The sequence below is a fragment of the Neoarius graeffei genome, chromosome 1 (genome assembly GCF_027579695.1).
Source record: "Neoarius graeffei isolate fNeoGra1 chromosome 1, fNeoGra1.pri, whole genome shotgun sequence".
NCBI lineage: Eukaryota > Metazoa > Chordata > Actinopteri > Siluriformes > Ariidae > Neoarius > Neoarius graeffei.
Genome location: NC_083569.1, coordinates 36,610,705 through 36,630,552, shown reverse-complemented (window position 1 = coordinate 36,630,552; position 19,848 = coordinate 36,610,705). Strand labels below are relative to the sequence as shown.

Here is a 19,848-nt window from a genome sequence, read left to right as displayed (position 1 = left end):
GACCAGCAACACTAACGACTCCATGTCCTCCATGTTTATTGTTTACTATCCAGGTCGTGAGACTACTGCTTAAAAGATCACTGATGTCACTGTTTGCGCCGCTTAACGACATCACCTGACGTCCACCCACTTTCGCTAACTCCACCCAATGTGTCCACCCACTTCCAGCCAGCACGGTTCAGCGCGGTTGTAGTCGAAATGCAACTCCAACAGCCCTGCTCAGCCCGACTCAGCACGGCACGGCTCAGCCCGACTCAGCCGCGTTTGTAGTGGAAAAGCGGCATTAGAGAGAGAGTGTGAGAGTGTATTATTTGTGTGTGTGTGTGTGTGTGTGTGTGTGAGTGAGAGAGAGTTATGAGAGAAAGAGAGAGAGAGAGTTACTCGAACAAGCCCGTTTAGTCAGCCCTGCACAGCGCTGCCTGTGACAACGTAGTTTTGAATGTTTCTCGAAATGCTAACTAAAATGTAATAGGCAATGACAATGAAACGTTTCCCCTTGGAAAGTTGGCATGACACCGCTGAACGGTCTGCCACTGCACTGACAATATTTTCTCACCTTCCCTCCTTCTCTTTCCCTGCTCTTCTGTTGGCTGTCCAAACCTTAATTTAGTTTGTTGCAACTTTTTCATTTTGCACTCGGGTAAAGCTCTATAATGCGATGTGACTATTAGCCTACGTTAGGTTAGGTAGGCATATGTGATAGAGCGTAGACTACACCCTGCCTGTTTTATCCAAAACCCAACTTCCCCGGCCGACACTAGTATAGGCTATGTCGCGTGACGCTGCGTTAGACACGGCAACGATAGAGATAGAGGCTGAGAGATTTCAGATGACATTAGACAAATATGAATTTTATTGGGGGGAAATACAGATGACGTGGATGCGGACGCTGCGTTTTACATTGATGACTGCTCGAATTCAGCGTAGTCCAATTTGAAATTTCTGAAAAAAAATACTGAGGACATGACCTCGGTGTCCTCAATGGTACTTACGGCCATGGTTCTGTTGTAATAGTCGTTTGGGGTCGTTAGAGTTGCTGGAGTCGCATGAGGCCGTTTGTGAACGACCGTTGTTCTAAGGCTACGTTTACATTAGACCGTATCTGTCTCGTTTTCTTCGCGGATGCACTGTCCGTTTACATTAAACCGCCTGGAAACGCCGGGAAACAGGAATCCGCCAGCGTCCACGTATTCAATCCAGATCGTGTCAGCTCCGGTGCTGTGTAAACATTGAGAATACGCGGATACGCTGTGCTGAGCTCTAGCTGGCGTCGTCATTGGACAACGTCACTGTGACATCCACCTTCCTGATTCGCTGGCGTTGGTCATGTGACGCGACTGCTGAAAAACGGCGCGGACTTCCGCCTTGTATCACCTTTCATTAAAGAGTATAAAAGTATGAAAATACTGCAAATACTGATGCAAATACTGCCCATTGTGTAGTTATGATTGTCTTTAGGCTTGCCATCCTTCCACTTGCAAGTGGTAAGTGATATGCGCTGGGATCACACACACAGCGGCTCAGTCCCGAATCGTGGCTTGTGCACTTCACTCGCGCGCTCTGTGAGCTGCGCAGGGCCGGAGTGCGCACCCTCCAGAGGGCACTCGCTGTTCAGGGCGGAGTGATTTGGAGTGCAGGATGCCTGCGGAGCCAAGCGTATCCGTGTATTGGCGTTGCTGTGTGCACGGCTAACGGTTTTAGTGTAAACGCGAATCGTTTTAAGAACGTTAATCTGATGATCCGCTGATTCGACGTAATGTAAACGTAGCCTTAGAGGCTAAGGTGTGAAATTTCCTGGGTAGGGATGAAAGGACAGCATTGTAAGTGGGAGATTGAGGTTTTTCACCCACGTAACCAAGTCATGTGAGGCTGTCATTTTGGACGTCACGGCTCGAATCAGTTTGAATGCGAGGAAGGCGACAAACGAAAAACATAAAAGAAAAAGGAGCGAGATGCAGAAAACACCACTATCCAGCGACGTAGGGCATTTACAGGGCGAGCAGAGGGAGAGGTATTTGCAAAAATTGAGGTTAGCAGGCTTAGAGAACGACGTTTACCTGCTTCCACCAGGATTGTTCACTGACGTACAGAAGTACACGAAGCCCTCGTCTTTACCTGACTTCGGCCCACATGATCTGTATACCTATGTCATTAAAAACCCATCGCCATACACAGGTATTGATCTGAAAGCGTATAAGAGTTTGGATGCCTACAAATATTTTGTGTCAGGCTGGGTAACATGCCTACATCAGCGGGTCGTCCCTGGAGCCGGTGGTCGCCATCTTATTACAGCTAAGGTTTGTTCACATTTTCATTTACTTTCGGTCCTCAGGATAAACAAAATGTTATTAAAATGTCATTGAAATAACTTCTTAGTCTGTTGAGACATGGCCCGTTATAAATTTGCTGTTACCAGGCAATGACCAAGAACTGTATTATTAGGGTCGGTGTCTGTGTTGTAGCAGTGTACTAGCAGCTAGCTGTTAGCACTAGCTAATGTCAACAACATAGTAGCTAGTATGTTACTGTAGCAATGTTTATGTTCAGTCATTTGGATGACTGTTAAAACCTTTCAGCCTCAAGTTTTTCCTTTACTGTATTTACTAGTTTACTGTAATTATGATCCGGCAGCTATTTACACCGGATCCAGTGTAAATAGCTGCCAGAGCGCGCTCGGGCTTGCTCCCCCTCAAATTAAGTAGCGCGCTTCGGCTTGCTCCCAGAGCACTCCGGGAGCAAGCCGGAGCGCGCTGCTTAATTTGAGGGGGAGCAAGCCGGAGCGCGCTCCGGAACCTCGGCCAGAGCACTCCGGGAGCAAGCCGGAGCGCGCTGCTTAATTTGAGGGGGAGCAAGCCGGAGCGCGCTCCGGAACCTCGGCCGGAGCGTTCCGGGAGCAAGCCGGAGTGCGCTGCTTAATTTGAGGGGGAGCAAGCCGGAGCGCGCTCCGGCAGCTATTTACACTGGATCCGGTGTAAATAGCTGCCGGATCATAATTACAGTAAACTAGTAAATACAGTAAAGGAAAAACTTGAGGCTGAAAGGTTTTAACAGTCATCCAAATGACTGAACGTAAACATTGCTACAGTAACATACGAGCTATGATGTTGTTGACATTAGCTAGCTTGACCTTCAAAATGGCGGACACCGGGGCGTCACGTGACCCTGTGACATCAGGTGAAAAATCTCAATAGGTGGTGTCACAGACCACCTCCTCTGTTGAGGGATGGTTTTTCTAATTTCACATCGATGGCTTCTTTTACTCCTCTTTCTTTAAAGCAGATACGCAGAGCCATGGCCTCACTTTTTGTCTATAAATGCCTTGAGACCTCAAGAATGGCACAGGAATAGTTTTAAGCGTTAACAATAAATCTAATAGTCATTTTTACGATTAAAGTGATTCATACAGGTCGCGGTCTGAGTGAATGACCTTGACGTCCGTGACGTCACAGCAGGAAGTCTATCGGTCTCATCGCCATTTCTGCTATACTAAAACACAGAGCTGACTGCAACTCCGATCCTCCATTTTGAGCTAATTTATCGCCGTGCCACGTAGATGTGTTGCTGGCGGGTGCAGGAACATGACAGAAGGTGGATTTACGTTGCATTCATGGTCCAAGAATGTTCAAACTGCAAAGATTTGGACGCGTTTTGTGAGAAGTTCACGGGCACATTGGGCGCCTACGAAGTGGTCTCTCCTCTGCTCTGCACATTTTACTGAAGACTCGTACGAGACCTCTGATGTGTTGAGGAACGTTGACTATGAGCCCGTGTTGAAAGAGGGTGCAGTACCAACAATTGAATACAACTACAAGAAAAGGAAAGCAAGTTCAGTTGCACCAGTTCTCCCAGAGTGTGAGCCGAGGGTTGTTGCTAAAACACGGGACGGAACATATTATTGCTCGGGCAGTGACCTCCCTGCGGTTGTTGCTAAAACCAGTGACGTCCCGTCCTGGGTTTTAGTAATTGCTTGAGCTGAGCAGTAATGGCGGAGTACTCAGTATGGAGAAAATGGAGAATGAGTGGACCAGTCATCTGATTTCTCCACTGGATATGCTCGCCTCAGCAGCAACATCTCACCCTTACATGGAAGAAGCGAATGAACGAAGAACTGAAAGTCAGATTGTTTTAAAACAATCAGCCACAAGGTAGGCCTTCAAGAAGCAAGAACACAAACGGGTAAGATGCGACTCTCGTTTGGATACAAAACAACAAAAACTCGTCGTTTACCTGCATTTAGATTAATCCATGTAACTTGTATTGTGTGTTTAAGTTAGCGGTATAAGATTATTTAATTTGCTTCAGAATGTGATTGTCTCAGTTCATCTGATTTATTTAATTAGCCTTTTACATTTTATCAGTGAAAATACATGCATGTACATGTATGTTGCATAAGTTATAACACCTATCCTGTTTTAACCTCCTAGGGCTTAGCGGTCACATGCGTGGACGGCACTTTTTAGAAATTCGGAACAAGAATCCACATATGTGGACATACTTTTTCTCTAAAAGTACATCTTATCAAAAGATGATGCGTAGTTTTTATTCTAATCAGGTTCTAATAAGCCCAAATAGCAAAGAGAAATAAAAAATGCATGTAAAAAAACAGCTTGGGCCTTAGGAGGTTAATGAGAGTCAACCCACAATCAGTGAAGTCAAATCAGTCTTATGCCTCGGTCACAACCGGCCGTACGTGCTCCTACGGCCGGTCTACGTGCAAAAAAATGCAAGAAATGCACGGAGGGCATGCGTGAAATGCACGGAGGGCGCGCGTGTGACGTGCTGATTTTCAGGCCGCAGACCGGCCGCAGACCGGCTGCAGAGGTTCTTTGTTATGTCAAACAAACTCTACGGGCGCTTACGTTTTTTTCAGGTTGCAAGACAAACTTATGGCCAACGTGCGTCTTTCTCCACGAACAAAAAAAACACAGCGATTTGGGAAACGCCAAAAATCGCACGGCCAAAAAAATCGTACACCCGGTTGTGACCTAGGCTTTAGTTGAGCAAGTCGGTAACGCTATTTCCTACTTTCAGCATAAATTTTTATTTCTCTGACTTTGGTCTATAGCTGTCAAAGGCCTCGGCCTTAAAACCGGTTACCGCTCTGACGTCACGCACTCAGGGCTGGCTGGCTCAGCGGGGCAGCTCGAATGCCAACTTTACAGTCGATTTTAACTCTAAAAAAATATATTTTTGAATTCCCATTTATGCAGCATGTAAGAGTCAACGATGGAGATACTATCCACTCAGAAATTTATTTAAAAATAAAGGTTCTGCGCATCTCCTTTAAGGTTACTGTGACCTGGATGAATGAGAGTATTCACAGATATCACTTTGGTAAAATGGATCCAGTGCTGTGCTGGTGCTTTGTTGTGAATATGTGAGCTAACCACAAACCCTTCATTTCAGCAGAACAGATGGAAATACAGAGAGCTGGGAGATAAATGTGGCACGAAGAAATATACTTTAATTCCCCTGAAATACAGTAAATAACTTAGTCCTGTGAAAAACGTCAGTTTGAAATGAAAAGCTGTTTTTTTTTTTATTATTTATTGAATTATATCGACATTTTATATTTCATTGTCATTTATTTGTTTCAGGATTTATTTTAAAGTAATATTTAATCATTTAATATTGATTTAAATGGTATTCCATACATAAACACACACTGCAACCCCACTATAACGAACTCTTATGACGAACTTTCACATGTAATGAACTAAGTTCGTGTTCCCCAACTTTAATGACACTCGGAGTCTTTAAAAAAAAAAAATCATTGAGCCACATGCTCCTCTTCCCCCCCAAAGACAAACAATAAGTAATCAAGTCCGCAGTCAAGTTAACAATCTGTCTTAACACCATAAAACAAAGACGTAACGTGCCTCTCTGATGTGTTGATTGCTCACAACTATCGAGAACGGTGATCGTCTTCAAAAATCCCTTAAAAGGACTTTATGATCTAAAAGCAGTTTTATTTGAGTCTTTACTCCGTAAGCACCGTTGTTGTGGCTGCTCGTGAACATAAGATACTCTTTGTCTGCCAGAAAATGCAGGCAATCGCTGGACGTAATCGTTGGAAGAGTTTTATTTAAAAACACGCTGGCAAACAGATCCAAATCAGCGACCAAAAATCAGAGTCGAGAAACCGGCAACGGTCAAGTGAGGCACAGCCAGGATATCAAAGGTGGAGACAAAGAGCAAAATCCAAAATGGTGCTCAAGGAATGTGCAGATCAGCTGGCTCCAGTCCTCACAGACATTTTTAACAGCTCGCTGAGCCAGGCTGGAGTTCCATCATGCTTTAAGGCGGCTACTGTAATCCCAGTGCCAAAATCCCCTACAATTACATGTTTAAATGATTACCGTCCAGTTGCACTCACACCCATAATCATGAAGTGCTTCAAGAGACTGGCCCACATCACCTCTAGGCTCCCCCCACCTCTGACCCGTTCCAGTTTGCCTACCATCCCAACTGCTCCACAGAGGACACTATATCCACTGTACTCCACCTGAGCCTGGCACCTCTGGATGAGAAGAACACTTACACTATATTGCCAAAAGTATTTGCTCACCCATCCAAATTATCGGAATCAGGTGTTCCAATCGCTTCCATGGCCACAGGTGTATAAAATCAAGCACCTAGGCATGCAGACTGTTTTTACAGTTTGGAGCTGGCCCCTTCCTCTTCCAACATGACTGTGCACCAGTGCACAAAGCAAGGTCCATAAAGACATGGATGACAGAGTCTGGTGTGGATGAACTTGACTGGCCTGCACAGAGTCCTGACCTCAACCCGATAGAACACCTTTGGGATGAATTATAGCGGAGACTGAGAGCCAGGCCTTCTCGTCCAACATCAGTGTGTGACCTCACAAATGCGCTTCTGGAAGAATGGTCAAAAATTCCCATAAACACACTCCTAAACCTTGTGGACAGCCTTCCCAGAAGAATTGAAGCTGTTCTAGCTGCAAAGGGTGGACCGACGTCATATTGAACCCGATGGATTAGGAATGGGATGTCACTTAAGCTCATATGTGAGTCAAGGCAGGTGAGCAAATACTTTTGGCAGTATAGTGTATGTGCGAATGCTGTTTTTGGACCCCGCTTTGGTGCTCAACACGATCATCCCCCAGCATCTGGTAGGAAAACTAGGCCTCTTGGGCCTCAGCACACCCATGTGTAACTGGCTACTGGACTTCCTAACAAACAGACCCCAATCTGTACAGGCTGGAAACACCATCTCCAGTGCCATCTCCCTGAGTACCGGCTCCCCTCAGGACTGCACAGCCTCAGACTGGAAGAGTGGTGAGGACAGCGGAAAAGATGATTGAGACATCTCTACCTTCCATCCAAGACATTGCAGTTGAACCATATCTGACCAGGTCTCAGAACATTATAAAAGACCCCACCCATCTGCATCATGGACTATTCTCTCTGCTGCCCTCTGACAAGAGGTTCCACAGTATCTGGAGCAGAACAACCAGGCTCTCTAATAACTTCCCCCAAGCCATCAGACTCCTGAACTCTAAATATTCCCCAAACTATATATCTGGTCAAGAACCTCACTATCCGGAATATGTGCAATATCCTACATGCTGCTATAAATCCTTTTATTGTGCAATATATTTAATATATGTAGCATAGTTAGTATATTTTATTCAAGTTTTTTTTAAAGTATCTAATCGTACAATTTGATCATGTTTACCGGACTTAGGTTTTGTGATGTAAGCCAGTGGAACGAAATTTCATTCAAATGTGCATTCTGAACGACAATAAAATTATCTATCTGTCTAAAATACAAATCGGAGTAAGAAACCAGAATGTCAACATAGTGCTACAAAAAGGCTTGGTAATGTGAGACACTAGGTACAGCGTGTATACTTCAAAGTCTGTGGGTACTGAGAGTGCTTATAAGCACACGCTGTGATTGCACTCTAATCCAGAACAGGTGCATGGTAATTGGTCCTAATGGCGCCATGCACATGTGTTTGAGGCAGACGTGACTCTGTCAAAGACAAACTTCATATCCTGGACCGCCCAAAGTGTGGTGAGAAAGCAACAAATTGATGTAAAGAATACGGTATCCGGAAAAATTAAATTTAAACTTTTAAAGCGAAAGGACTCCGAGACTTCGTCCATAACTGCAATCAACATGAGGGGGCTGAAAAAAAAAAAAAGATGCGGCAAGCAAACGCTGGCGAGTGTGATTTTTATTTCCTTTACTTCATAAATGTTAGCGAATTAAGCATAAACACAGTTGATCTTATTTTACCGGAGACCGAGTATTTGGTGTGACAAGTGGGTCCATTTCAGTATTATGAACTTATCCGTCTAAGGAACTGTTTAGACGTCCCCCAAGGTGTTCGTTATCACAGGGTTCCAGTGTCTGTAGACCATACAGTACACTATGTAGCTAACAATGTGCGATTTGGAATTGAACCTTCATCCTAAGTAATATTTGTTGTGTTCAGTGAAAGGTCAGAGCAGTTTGTCCATCCGAAGTCACACCTGTGGAGAACTGGGCTCCAGTCACGCGGGACAGGAAGTGACCTTATGCGGCTGGGTTCAGTATCTGAGGTCCGATTCCTTGTTGATTCACGCCGATATAACGTTTAGTGATGTCCAGCTAACTAACACTGGGTTCTCTTTTTGAAAATCTAGACAGGATCTGTTTGTCATCTTGAGGGATTTCAGTGGTTTGGTTCAAGTTCTTATCCCACAGGATGAGGTAGCAAAATAAACAAACCTATTAATTTATTTGTTTATTTATTGCTTGCTTGCTTGATGTCAGCCTGAATTAATTTTATTTTTTGCGCTCTTGTCTTTAGTTTCAGCGGGAACTGAAGGATGCGTTCTGTGGTTTATCGGTCGAGTCGGTCATCAAGGTGAAAGGAAGAGTCAGGCTTCGTCCAGAGGGCCAGAAGAATACGGTTTGGCTGAAAAACTGTTCACCATTATTTTATTGAGCATTTTAATTACCATAATGACAATTACAAATACTATATCCCTCTCGCAATTGTGCAGTTGTACTGAATATCAGCACGGCTGTGATTCCCGATGATCTTCAGCACAGCTCCGCTCTTACTTGTGCAGTGTTGCTTAATTAGATATCCTTAGCTAGTTACTAATCTTGCTGGTGGTTATGTAAAGTGGTGTACTGTGATAGGAAAATAATCAACGAAGGGGTGGTGTGATGGGGCAAAGCGAAGTTGAATGCTTTCCTGGAGCGTTTTATTCTTTCATACCACAGTAATTTTCCAGTAAACTCCTGAGTGAGACACCTCGCTCTAACAATTTTGTTTTCGAAAAACCACAGTCAGAAAAATGTTCATAAACGTGCTCTTCTTTTAGCGCATACTATTGAATCAAAATACAACAATCTCTGTCTTTGGACTTTTCTCAGGTGTTAAAGGGAAACTCCAGGATTTTTTAACCCGAGTCCTATTTCCCCATCTTTTTGGATCCAGATATTTACTCGGGACAAAAACTATTGAAATCACTCCGGTATTGAGTTAGAATGCTTAAATGGGCAACCACAAAACAGCTATACAATGTAATCCTATGGGGCAATTATCCGCGTCAAAATAACCAGTTTGTTGTCACCAGTGTTGTAGTCGAGTCACAAAACCTCGAGTCCAAGTCCAGTCTCAAGTCCCCAGTGTTCAAGTCTGAGTCATTAAAGAAAATTTCAAGTCGAATCCGAGAACCAGACTCCACCCGCACCATTTGATGGTGGCTGCTGCTGCCTTTCTTTGAAAGCGTCTCTGCTACAGTGTTGGACTAACGTTACTGCTCGACTGCCCCGTTTTAGTTAACAGGCTACAGATAAAAAGCTTGTTCATCGCTCAGCAAGCCCCGCCCACTATCAACAGGACAATGAACATAGCATGCCACTTACTTCTCTGGGTGGAGTCTCGCCAAATGACGATTGAAGTTCGAGGTTGTCCCCGTCGTCTCCTTGATAGTTCCTCTACATATGGAACACACAGCAGTGCATTTATTTATTTATTTTTTTTGCCCACTGCACGAGAATTCTGTATAAGCAAAGCGGACAGTCCTAGGGTCATTCTCTCCAGGCATTTTAGCGCCATTAACGTTAGTTTGTTCCTGAACATGACGTATGAACAGGTGAATGTGCTTCTCTTTATCAGGGAGCGTGAAGTTTTCTGTCAGAGATGGTTGGGAGACGGATGGAAGTGCAGAAGGTGTGTTTATTTATACAAGTGAAGACGGTAAACAATCCAGAATGGCAGGCAAAATCGTAAAACGGTGAAACAGGCGATAGGTCGAGCGAGACACAAACAGGCCATCGTAGACGAGGCAGAGTCAAAGACGAGAAACAGGAAATCAGGGATCAGGAAACCAAACAAGAAAATAAGGCTCGGTAATGTGTCAGCAACGCAACTCAATACTTCGCAAAGTAAGTTTTTATATTGGCGCTCTGATTGCGCCTTAATCCTGTGCAGGTGTGAGTCATTTACGACGCACCTGTGTTGTCCGGAGCGTGCCCGAGAGTCTTTCTGATGCACGTGTCAAGGTGTGACACTCTTGCATGAAATTAATATAAAAATCTCATTCTCATCTCTAGCCGCTTTATCCTGTTCTACAGGGTCGCAGGCAAGCTGGAGCCTATCCCAGCTGACTACGGGCGAAAGGCGGGGTACACCCTGGATAAGTTAATATATAAAAATGAATGTAGATATAAATATCTTATGCCAAATTATTATGGCATGTTACAAAAATTAAAGAAAAAATCCAAGTCCTTGTCTCCAGTTTGAGTCCGAATGCAGTTAATCTACGAGTCCAAGTCTGAGTCATCAGTGCTCAAGTCCAAGTCAAGTCACGGGTCCTTAAAATTAGGGCACGAGTCCTGGACTTGAGTACTATAAGCCTGGTTTTCACCACTGACATAATGTTATTACTAAGGTACACCTTACTAAGGTACACCTGTGTCTGTTTACCTTGATAAAGAAACTGTTTCAACACTCCTTGCTTTACCTTTCTCTTTTTCCAGTCTCGCCCCGTTCAGTGCCTGTAGTCGATTATCACACAGGGCTGTTTTCTGATGTTTATAAAAGAAGTCATGCAGAATATGTGAAGACGTCTATTTCCAAAGTAATGCCCAAATGTTTAGCTCATTATGACAATATGGATGAGGCATTTGAATTTGATGGCCATGTCCATTTATTTGAACCAGAATATAGTATACAGCCCTTGTGTGGTCATTGAAACGGTCCTTTTCTACAGGTGTTTTTTTTTTATTTTTTTATTGAGGTACATGAACGCAGGTGCATCTCTATAGGAACCAAAAGGTCCAAGTGCTTCCCATGCCGCAAGGCACATCGGGTGGCACCGATTTCCATTTCTATAGCCCTCAGCCTTTCCCCTATTACATAGCTAAGGTTACAGTGGGGGTCCGGTCCTCTGGTAACCATGAGAGTTTGACTCCCTACTCACATCTGTGTTGCGGCACCTCACCAGATGGCAGTAGGTACCATTTTTTATGATGGTCTTTGGTATGACCCGACCGCAAGTAGAACTCACGGTCTCCCGGTTAAGAGGCGGACATGCTAGCCACTAGGCCAACTTGTGGTGGTCTATAGAGATCTTGCAGTCACGTGACCGGAAAGTACACAGCCACCATCTTGTCGGTAAAAAACACAGCTGAATACTGCTGCACTCGTGTACAGAATGGATCAATTTCAACCGACGGACTACACGGCTCATTTTTCTAATGAATAGATAACTAGATATATGTCTAAAATAAACGATCTACAGATTAGTGACCCTTATGGCTTACCGGACGGAGTTTTCACGACCGGATTTTGAACTGCCAGTGGAATACCCAGACGTGTATAATTACCTCATTAACTTTCCCTCGCTGTTCAGTGGTGAAGCACTGCATGCTTATAAATCTCTGGACAGTTATCTTTACAGAAATTCAGGATTTGTCAGCGACTCAGATATGGCATCTTGTAAACAAGAATCCTCATTGGATGGGTAAGTCACTTAAGTATTGAGTATAGCACTGACCAGCCGATTATAGAATAGAATAAGGTAATTCCAGCTGTAATTCCAAATCGTCCGTCTTGTTTAACATGGATCTGGCGTTGGAGAGGTAGAGGCTTAGCAGTGGAGATTTGAGTGGCTGTTTTCTGAGCTTAGTCAACAGGCCGCTCTGCAGCCTCTCTTTTGCTTCCGCTCCCGGCGCCGCCTCCTTCACTTTGCTTCCGATAACAATCCACGGAGACCCCGCTGGTCTCGCTATCTCGTCCGGAATGTTGTGCATGCGATGGAAATCGCTACAAACCGTCATTTTCTGCTGGAAACCAATGTCCAGTAAGTCCATACGGTTGTAGTGGATATTGAAGTCCGGTACAGACGAACAACACGCAAAAATACACACAAAAAACATAAAAAACGTGCACAGGTAGGGAGAGCTTGTAGCCGCAGCCGTTGTAGTAGAATTGTATATAGTAGGGTTTTCCAGAAGAAAAGGTAGAAGTAAAAGCAGAAGTAGAAGGTGGCAATATGGCGTTTGACCGACAAGATGGCGTCTGTCACAATCTGGATCGGCTGTCACGTCACATGCAAGTGCTCCATACCAGCCTTTCTCAACCGGGGTGCCGTCTGGCTTCGTTAGGGGTGCCGTCAAAAAATTATATATTCTAACATTGAAATAAATTAAATGAATTAAAATTCCAAAAAACGATAGTTACACTAATGCAGATCATCGCCGCCTCATGCATCATCAAAATTTGTCTCCATGTCACAACGTCACTGCCGGGGTCAGCGTATGGTTAGCGTGACTGCGTATATTTTATATGGGGGTGCCTTGAGAATTTGCATACTTCTGAAGGGTGCCGTGACTGAAAAAGGGTTGAGAAACGCTGGTCTATACACTCTTTGCACTGACGTCACATTTATGGTATCAACTGTCACTACTCTTGTCCTAGGGTCCAAGCGAACTTTGTTTACATATTGTTCACATACTGAAGCCAAGCGAAGATGTCCGACATCTGTTGCTGTTGTCTGAAGAAAACTACAGCTACAAAAAGCTTTACAACCTTAGTCAGGAAGAAGCAAAGGACAGATACAGTCAAGCCGGAAAGTCTGCACACCCCTTTCACCTTCTCCACGTTTTATTACATTACAGACTTATTCTACAATAGATTGAATTCATTTTTTGTCACAAAATTCGACACAAAATAGCCCATAATGACGAAGTGAAAGCAGGTTTTTAGAAAATATGCAATTTTATTTTACTGACAAAAATAGGTTATTTAAAGGTTACATATCTGTACACACCCTGAGCCTAATACTTGGTTGATGCACCTTTGGCAGCAATTACAGCTTCAAGGTGTCTTGGGAAAGAAGCTGTGAGTTTGGCACACTTGTTTCTGAACATTTTTCCCCTCCATTCCTCTTGGCATATCCTTGCAAGCTCCGTCAGGTTGGATGGGGAGCATCGGTACACCGCCATTTTCAGTTCCTTCCACAGATGTTCAATTGGATTCAGGTCTGGGCTCTGGCTGGGCCACTCAAGGACATTCTCAAACTTTCTCCGAAGCCACTCCTTTGTTGTCTTGGCTGTGTGCTTTGAGTTGTTGTCATGTTGGAAGGTAAACCTTCACCCCAGTCTGAGGTCCAGAGTGCTCTGGAGCAAGTTTTCTTCAAGGATCTCCATGTACTTGGCTGCATTCATCTTTCCCTCTGTTAGGACTAGTTGCCCCATTCCCGCTCCTGAAAAACATCCCCACGTCATGATGCTGCCTCTGTCATGCTTCACTGTAGGGATGACATTAGCCAGGTGATGAGCGGTGCCTGGTTTCTTCCAGATATGACGCTTGGTATTCAGGCAAAAAAGTTCCATTTTGGTTTCATGAGACAAGAGAATCTTGTTTCTCATGGTTTGAGAGTCCTCGAGGTGCCTTTTGGCAAACTCCAAGCGGGCTGTTATGTGCCTTTTACCAAGGAGTGGCTTCCGTCTGGCCACTCTACCATAAAGGCCTGATTTGCGGATTGCTGCCTGGATGATTGATCTTCTGAAAGGTTCTCCCGTCTCCACAAGGATACGCTGGAGCTCTGTCGGAATGACCCTCGGATTCCTGCTCACCTCCCTGGCCAAGGCCCGTCTTCCCTGATCGCTCAGTTTGGCTGGGCGGCCAGGTCTAGGAAGATTCTTGGTGGTTCCAAACTTCTTCCATTTACGAATGATGGTGGCCACTGTGCTCTTTGGGACCTGTAAAGCTGCAGCAATTTTTCTGTACCCTTCTCCACATCTGTGCCTTGACACAATCCTGTTTCTGAGGTCTGCAGATAATTCCTTTGACCCCATGGCTTGGCGTTTGCTCTGACATGCACTGTCTGCTGTGGAACCTTATATAGGCAGGTGTTGGCAAGCCCCAATCAATTGAATTTACCACAGGCGGACTCCAATTAAGTTGTAGAAACATCTCAAGCAGTATCAGTGGAAACAAAATGTACCTCAGCTCACTTTTGGGTGTCATATCAAAGGGTGTGCACACTTGTGTACATATGATATTTTACATTTTGAGTTTTAATAAATTAGCACTAATGTCTAAAAACCTGCTTTCACTTTGTCATTATGGGCTATTTTGTGTAGAATATTTTGACGACAAATTAACTCAATCTATTGTAGAATGAGTCTGTAACGTAATAAAACGTGTAGAAGGTGAAAAGGGTGTGCAGACTTTTTTCCGGCTTAACTGTATATGCAGAAATTAGAGTTTATTATTAGTGGTTATGATCCGTACAAAATTCCTCCAAACGATTGGAGTGATGGTGCAGATCTGTGGCCTGGCGTTAACGTTAGCTACGTACATGTTGGAATATACATTCTTTTTCCCGAAGAGTCCTGAAACAGAAGAACAGTTAAACTACAAAAGCAAGAAAACCTTCTTTGTGTAAAGACTTTTTCCTGACATCAGCTTTTGGGAACAGAACTCTGCGGAAACCAAAGCATTTACTCTCAAAGCACGCCAACCTGAACTGTGAGCTAGATGGTATTCCTGCCCCTCTGGGTTTCAGCAACCCCAAGGACATCTAGTTACATAACTATTTGTGCTCTATCATGTATACACTGATTATTTATTGTTGTTAAAACAATACCTGAAGTGTTATTTCTAAAATAACAAAATATCTTGCTCTCGGCGGCACGGTGGTGTAGTGGTTAGCGCTGTCGCCTCACAGCAAGAAGGTCCGGGTTCAAGCCCCGTGGCCGGCGAGGGCCTTTCTGTGCGGAGTTTGCATGTTCTCCCCGTGTCCGCGTGGGTTTCCTCCGGGTGCTCCGGTTTCCCCCACAGTCCAAAGACATGCAGGTTAGGTTAACTGGTGACTCTAAATTGACCGTAGGTGTGAATGTGAGTGTGAATGGTTGTCTGTGTCTCTGTGTCAGCCCTGTGATGACCTGGCGACTTGTCCAGGGTGTACCCCGCCTTTCGCCCGTAGTCAGCTGGGATAGGCTCCAGCTTGCCTGCGACCCTGTAGAACAGGATAAAGCGGCTACAGATAATGAGATGAGATCTTGCTCTCGACTTTCAATGTTGTAAAATTTTATTTTAATTTTATCTAATAGTGGATGGTGCAATAATTACAAACGCTAACAGGATCAGCACATTCCAGTTGTAGCTGTGTTCATACAATAACTATAATCACCCTTATAATAATAACTTCCATAAACGGTTAATGTTCGGTTCCCTCTTCATTTATTCTCCATTCAAAAAGCACAGCTGAGTCATAAAGGTTGATCAGTGCGTAACGGACAATAACAATTTTATCCAACATAGTTTTTCCTGCCTTAGTCGATTTATTTCTATTTCACATGCATGCAGCTGTTGTAAAGTTCAGTGTGTTTGTGTCGAACTCTCTCGAACTGGGGGTTCATTACTACACTCTGGCTCCATGGTGGCATTTTGCCCAGGACTGGGTTCCTCTGATAACAGAAACAAAGCTCCAGCACTCTCTGCTCTTAATCTCTTCTGTTCTCTCAGGATATATCACGCATGTCGCTCCTTGTTGGGTTTTTGACTGAGTTATGTCCGAGTTGTTTGTTTGGTGCCCAGTCTGGGTTTTCCGTGTCGCATAAGGAAGCGGCTTCACCTGTAAGAAAATCAAAGACTTCATGAAGAAGCTGACTCGAAAAACTAAAATGAGATTCTTAAGCAAACTCTTCCATACTCGCTTCCGACTTCCTGTTTTTTAAAAATATATTTTAAACACAATCGCGAATTTCTCTGGAGTTTTCGGGCTGAGCTCCTCTCATTGTATTCTCTTTAGACAGCAGAGGAAATCATCGGCTGCCCCCTTCCCTCTCTGTCAGACATCGCACACTCCCGTATTCTCTCCAGAGCACGAACTATCATTAAGGACGGTTCTCACCCAGGTCACCATCTGTTTGAACTGTTGCCCTCTGGCAGGCGTTATAGGTCCATCAAATCCAGAACCACTAGATTCATAAACAGTTTCTTCCCATATGCCATAACATACCTAAACAAACAGAAATGACAACTGCCTAAAGCCTCGGTCACAACCGGCCGTATGTGCTCCTACGGCCGGTCTACGTGCAAGAAACGCATGGAGGGCGCGCGTGAAACACACGGAGGGCGCGCGTGTGACGTGCTGACTTTTGAGCCGCAGACCAGCTGCAGAGGTTCTTTGTCATGTCAAACAAACTCTACGGGCGCTTACGTTTTTTTCAGGTTGCAAGACAAACTTACGGCCAACGTGCGTCTTTCTCCATGAACAAAAAAAAAACGCAGCGATTTGGGAGACGCCAAAAATCACACGGCCAAAAAATCGTACATCCGGTTGTGACCTAGGCTTAAGCCACACTCTCACTTATGAACTCTTGACGTTGTACTTTTTATTCTTGATTGCATTCTGTATAGATGTTGTTGTTTTTCATTGTTTTATTGTTCTATTTATTTTATTATTTTACTATTTATTGATGGTTTGGAGTAGCAGCATAATTTTGTTGTACTTGACGTATAATGACAATAAAGGCATTGAATTGAATTGAATTAACCACGCATTTCTTCATTGTTCTTGAAGCATTTGCTTCTCTTTGTTAGCATTTTTCTTGATAGCGGGGGGATGGTAATGCCTTTTATCCATTTCTTGATTTGAACAACCAAAAACAGGGCAAAAATGAACCATATTGAAGACAGATTAAGCCTTGCTTACATGAAAGACAGTGTCTGTCTCTTTGACCCCCAGGTATAATCATCATGTGATGCGTGACGTCATGAGCAAGGGGTCTGCAGGGATGCTTTCCATGTCATCAGACAATCAGAATAACATGAGCCTGTCAGTGGAGAAAACAAGCGGTTTATTCGGACGTGGATGATTGCCCCATAGGATTACATTGTATAGATGTTTTGTGGTTGCCAGTTACAGCATTCTAACTCGGTACTGGACCAATTTTAATAGTTTTGGACCCCAAAAGATGGGAAAATAGAGCTCGGGTTAAAAAGTCCTGGAGTTTCCCTTTAAACTCAACTTGGTGCTTTACTACTGACTTACAAACGTGGTGACGCCTTTCAAAAATGCTAAATGCCTTCTCACAGAAATCCCCACTATATTCATATAAAGATTTGTACCTTTTCTTTCTTCAACAAAAGCACCTTTTTTATTGTGATAGAAAAGGCATGTTAGAACTACTGTACATATTGGAACTACTGTTAAAGTAGCTGTTGTGTTTGGGATAACACATGCTATAACAGCATGCATAGTGAGAGCACTTCAAATCGAGACTCGTTAAATAAACATCGATTTAAAAAAAACTTAACCACATTTAATGATAAGTGACATTTGTTAAACAAGACATTTTAAAATCTGCTAATTGTTAGTTTTTAGAGAAACGGCTCATACGGACTTGTACGGCGTTATGAGCTAGTACTGTAGAAACAGTAATCAAATATACCATGCACTGAGAGGCTCTGGTTGAAATTATGGATACTCTGAGGCGAAACGAAGAAAATGGGACTACGTCAGTCACCTCAGAGCAGGCTTGTAGGACTCGAGTCCGACTCGTGCCCTGATTTTAAGGACTCGTGACTCGACTTGGACTTGAGCACTGATGACTTGGACTCAGATTCATGCATTAACTGCATTAGGACTCGTAAACTGGAGACGAGGACTCTGATTTTTTTTTTTTTATTTATTTTTTTGTAACATATCTACATTAAAGGAGAACTGAAGGCAAATTTTTATCATCATCAATTCTATTTCTCATTTTATTAAATATAGGAACGGATTTTGACAGCTATTTTGTCGCTGCTCAAGCAAGTTCTGAGCGTTTGAAATACGCTATGTAATATATCAGTCCATATGTCAAAGCAATGGCCGTAAACAAGATTCGTTGAGACCTGTGCGAGACGTCGTAGGACGGAGGTAAAACATACAGCGGAAATCAAAGTGATCAACATCTGCCAACGTTGTCAAAAGACGCGCGCCCTCTCTCTTTGGAATGCCAATGTAATCAAGCCGGACGTTTTGTTTGTTTGTTTTTATAGCAATCAGGAAAGTTTGAAAAAAGTCGGCAGTAATCGTCATTTAAATTCGTTTTTGTGCAATACTTCGTTTGGAAAACAGTTTTCAAATTGGCGGCACTGACACCTGGCTGACACGTCACGTTTCGAAGTCTCGCACAAGTCTGGTGAAGATCGCGCGGATGAGCGATGCCTGCCGTGGACCAGACGAACTAAATTCAACACAGCGAAAAACTGATTAGGCCGATAAGTGTAATATTTAATCGCGATTAGTTGCCGATACGAGTCACGATATAAGGTTACTAAAACCGAAAACGTAATTGAATAACGTTCATTAAGAAATAAAGCAAGTTTAAAAATGACTTCAGTTCCCCTTTAATTTTTATGCTAATTTCGTGCAAGCGTGTCACACCTGTGCGCCTTGGCGCATGCAGCGGATAGACTCTCAGGCGCACCTGCACAGGATTAAGACGCAATCAGCGTGCCGATATATAAAAACCGTGAAAACACACCTACTTTGCGAAGTATTGAGTTGCGTTGCTGATACGTTACCAAGCCTTATTTTCTTGTTTGGGTTTCCGGTTTCTCGTCTGTGATTCTGCCGAGTCTACGACGGCCTGTTTGTACCTCGCTCAACCTGTTGCCTGTTTCACCGTTTTACGATTTTGCCTGCCGTTCTGGATTGTTTACCGTCTTCACTTGTATTAATAAACACACCTTCTGCACTTCCATCCGTTTCCCAACCATCTCTGACAGAAAACTTCACGCTCCCTGATAAAGAGACGCACATTCGCCTGTTCATACGTCATGTTCAGGAACAAACTAACGTTAATGGCGCTAAAACGGCCGCCGTCAAATGATGCGGTTGGAGTCTTGCTCTCGGACTCGACTCGACGTTTTCTTTAATGACTCGGACTTGAACGCTGGGGACTCAAGACTGGACTCGGTCTCGAGGTTTAGCGATTCGACTACAACACTGCCTCAGAGAATCCATAATTACCGGAGCCTCTCAGTGCATGGTAGATTAGATTTATATCCCTCATCAAAAAATTCCTAAGTAAGTAAGTTTTTAATTTGTAAAGCACATTTAAACACAGCATACACTGACCAAAGTGCTGTACAGAGTCAGTATTAAAAGACAAATGATCAAAAAGAAAATAAAGAAATAAATAAAATAGAACTAATAATAACAACAATAACAATAAGCTGATGGTTAGGGAAAGGCCAAGGAGTAGAGATGGGTTTTTAGCCTAGATTTAAAGGCAGAGATGGAGGGAGCAGATCTGATGTCCGGTGGGAGCTGATTCCAGAGACGTGGAGCAGCAACAGAAAAAGCTCTG

At 43.7% G+C, this 19,848-nt stretch overlaps 1 protein-coding gene across 3 annotated transcripts in view; it reads left to right on the top strand.

Moving 5' to 3' along the window:
* Positions 1-19,848, top strand: part of dars2 (aspartyl-tRNA synthetase 2, mitochondrial) — a 119,081-nt gene that overhangs the window by 6,197 nt on the left and 93,036 nt on the right. For all 3 annotated transcript variants that reach the window (XM_060931251.1, XM_060931242.1, XM_060931233.1), the window contains exons 2-4: positions 8,468-8,573; positions 8,658-8,724; positions 8,825-8,926. In XM_060931251.1, the coding sequence (XP_060787234.1) occupies positions 8,468-8,573; positions 8,658-8,724; positions 8,825-8,926 (275 nt within the window). The remainder of the gene's footprint in view (positions 1-8,467; positions 8,574-8,657; positions 8,725-8,824; positions 8,927-19,848) is intronic.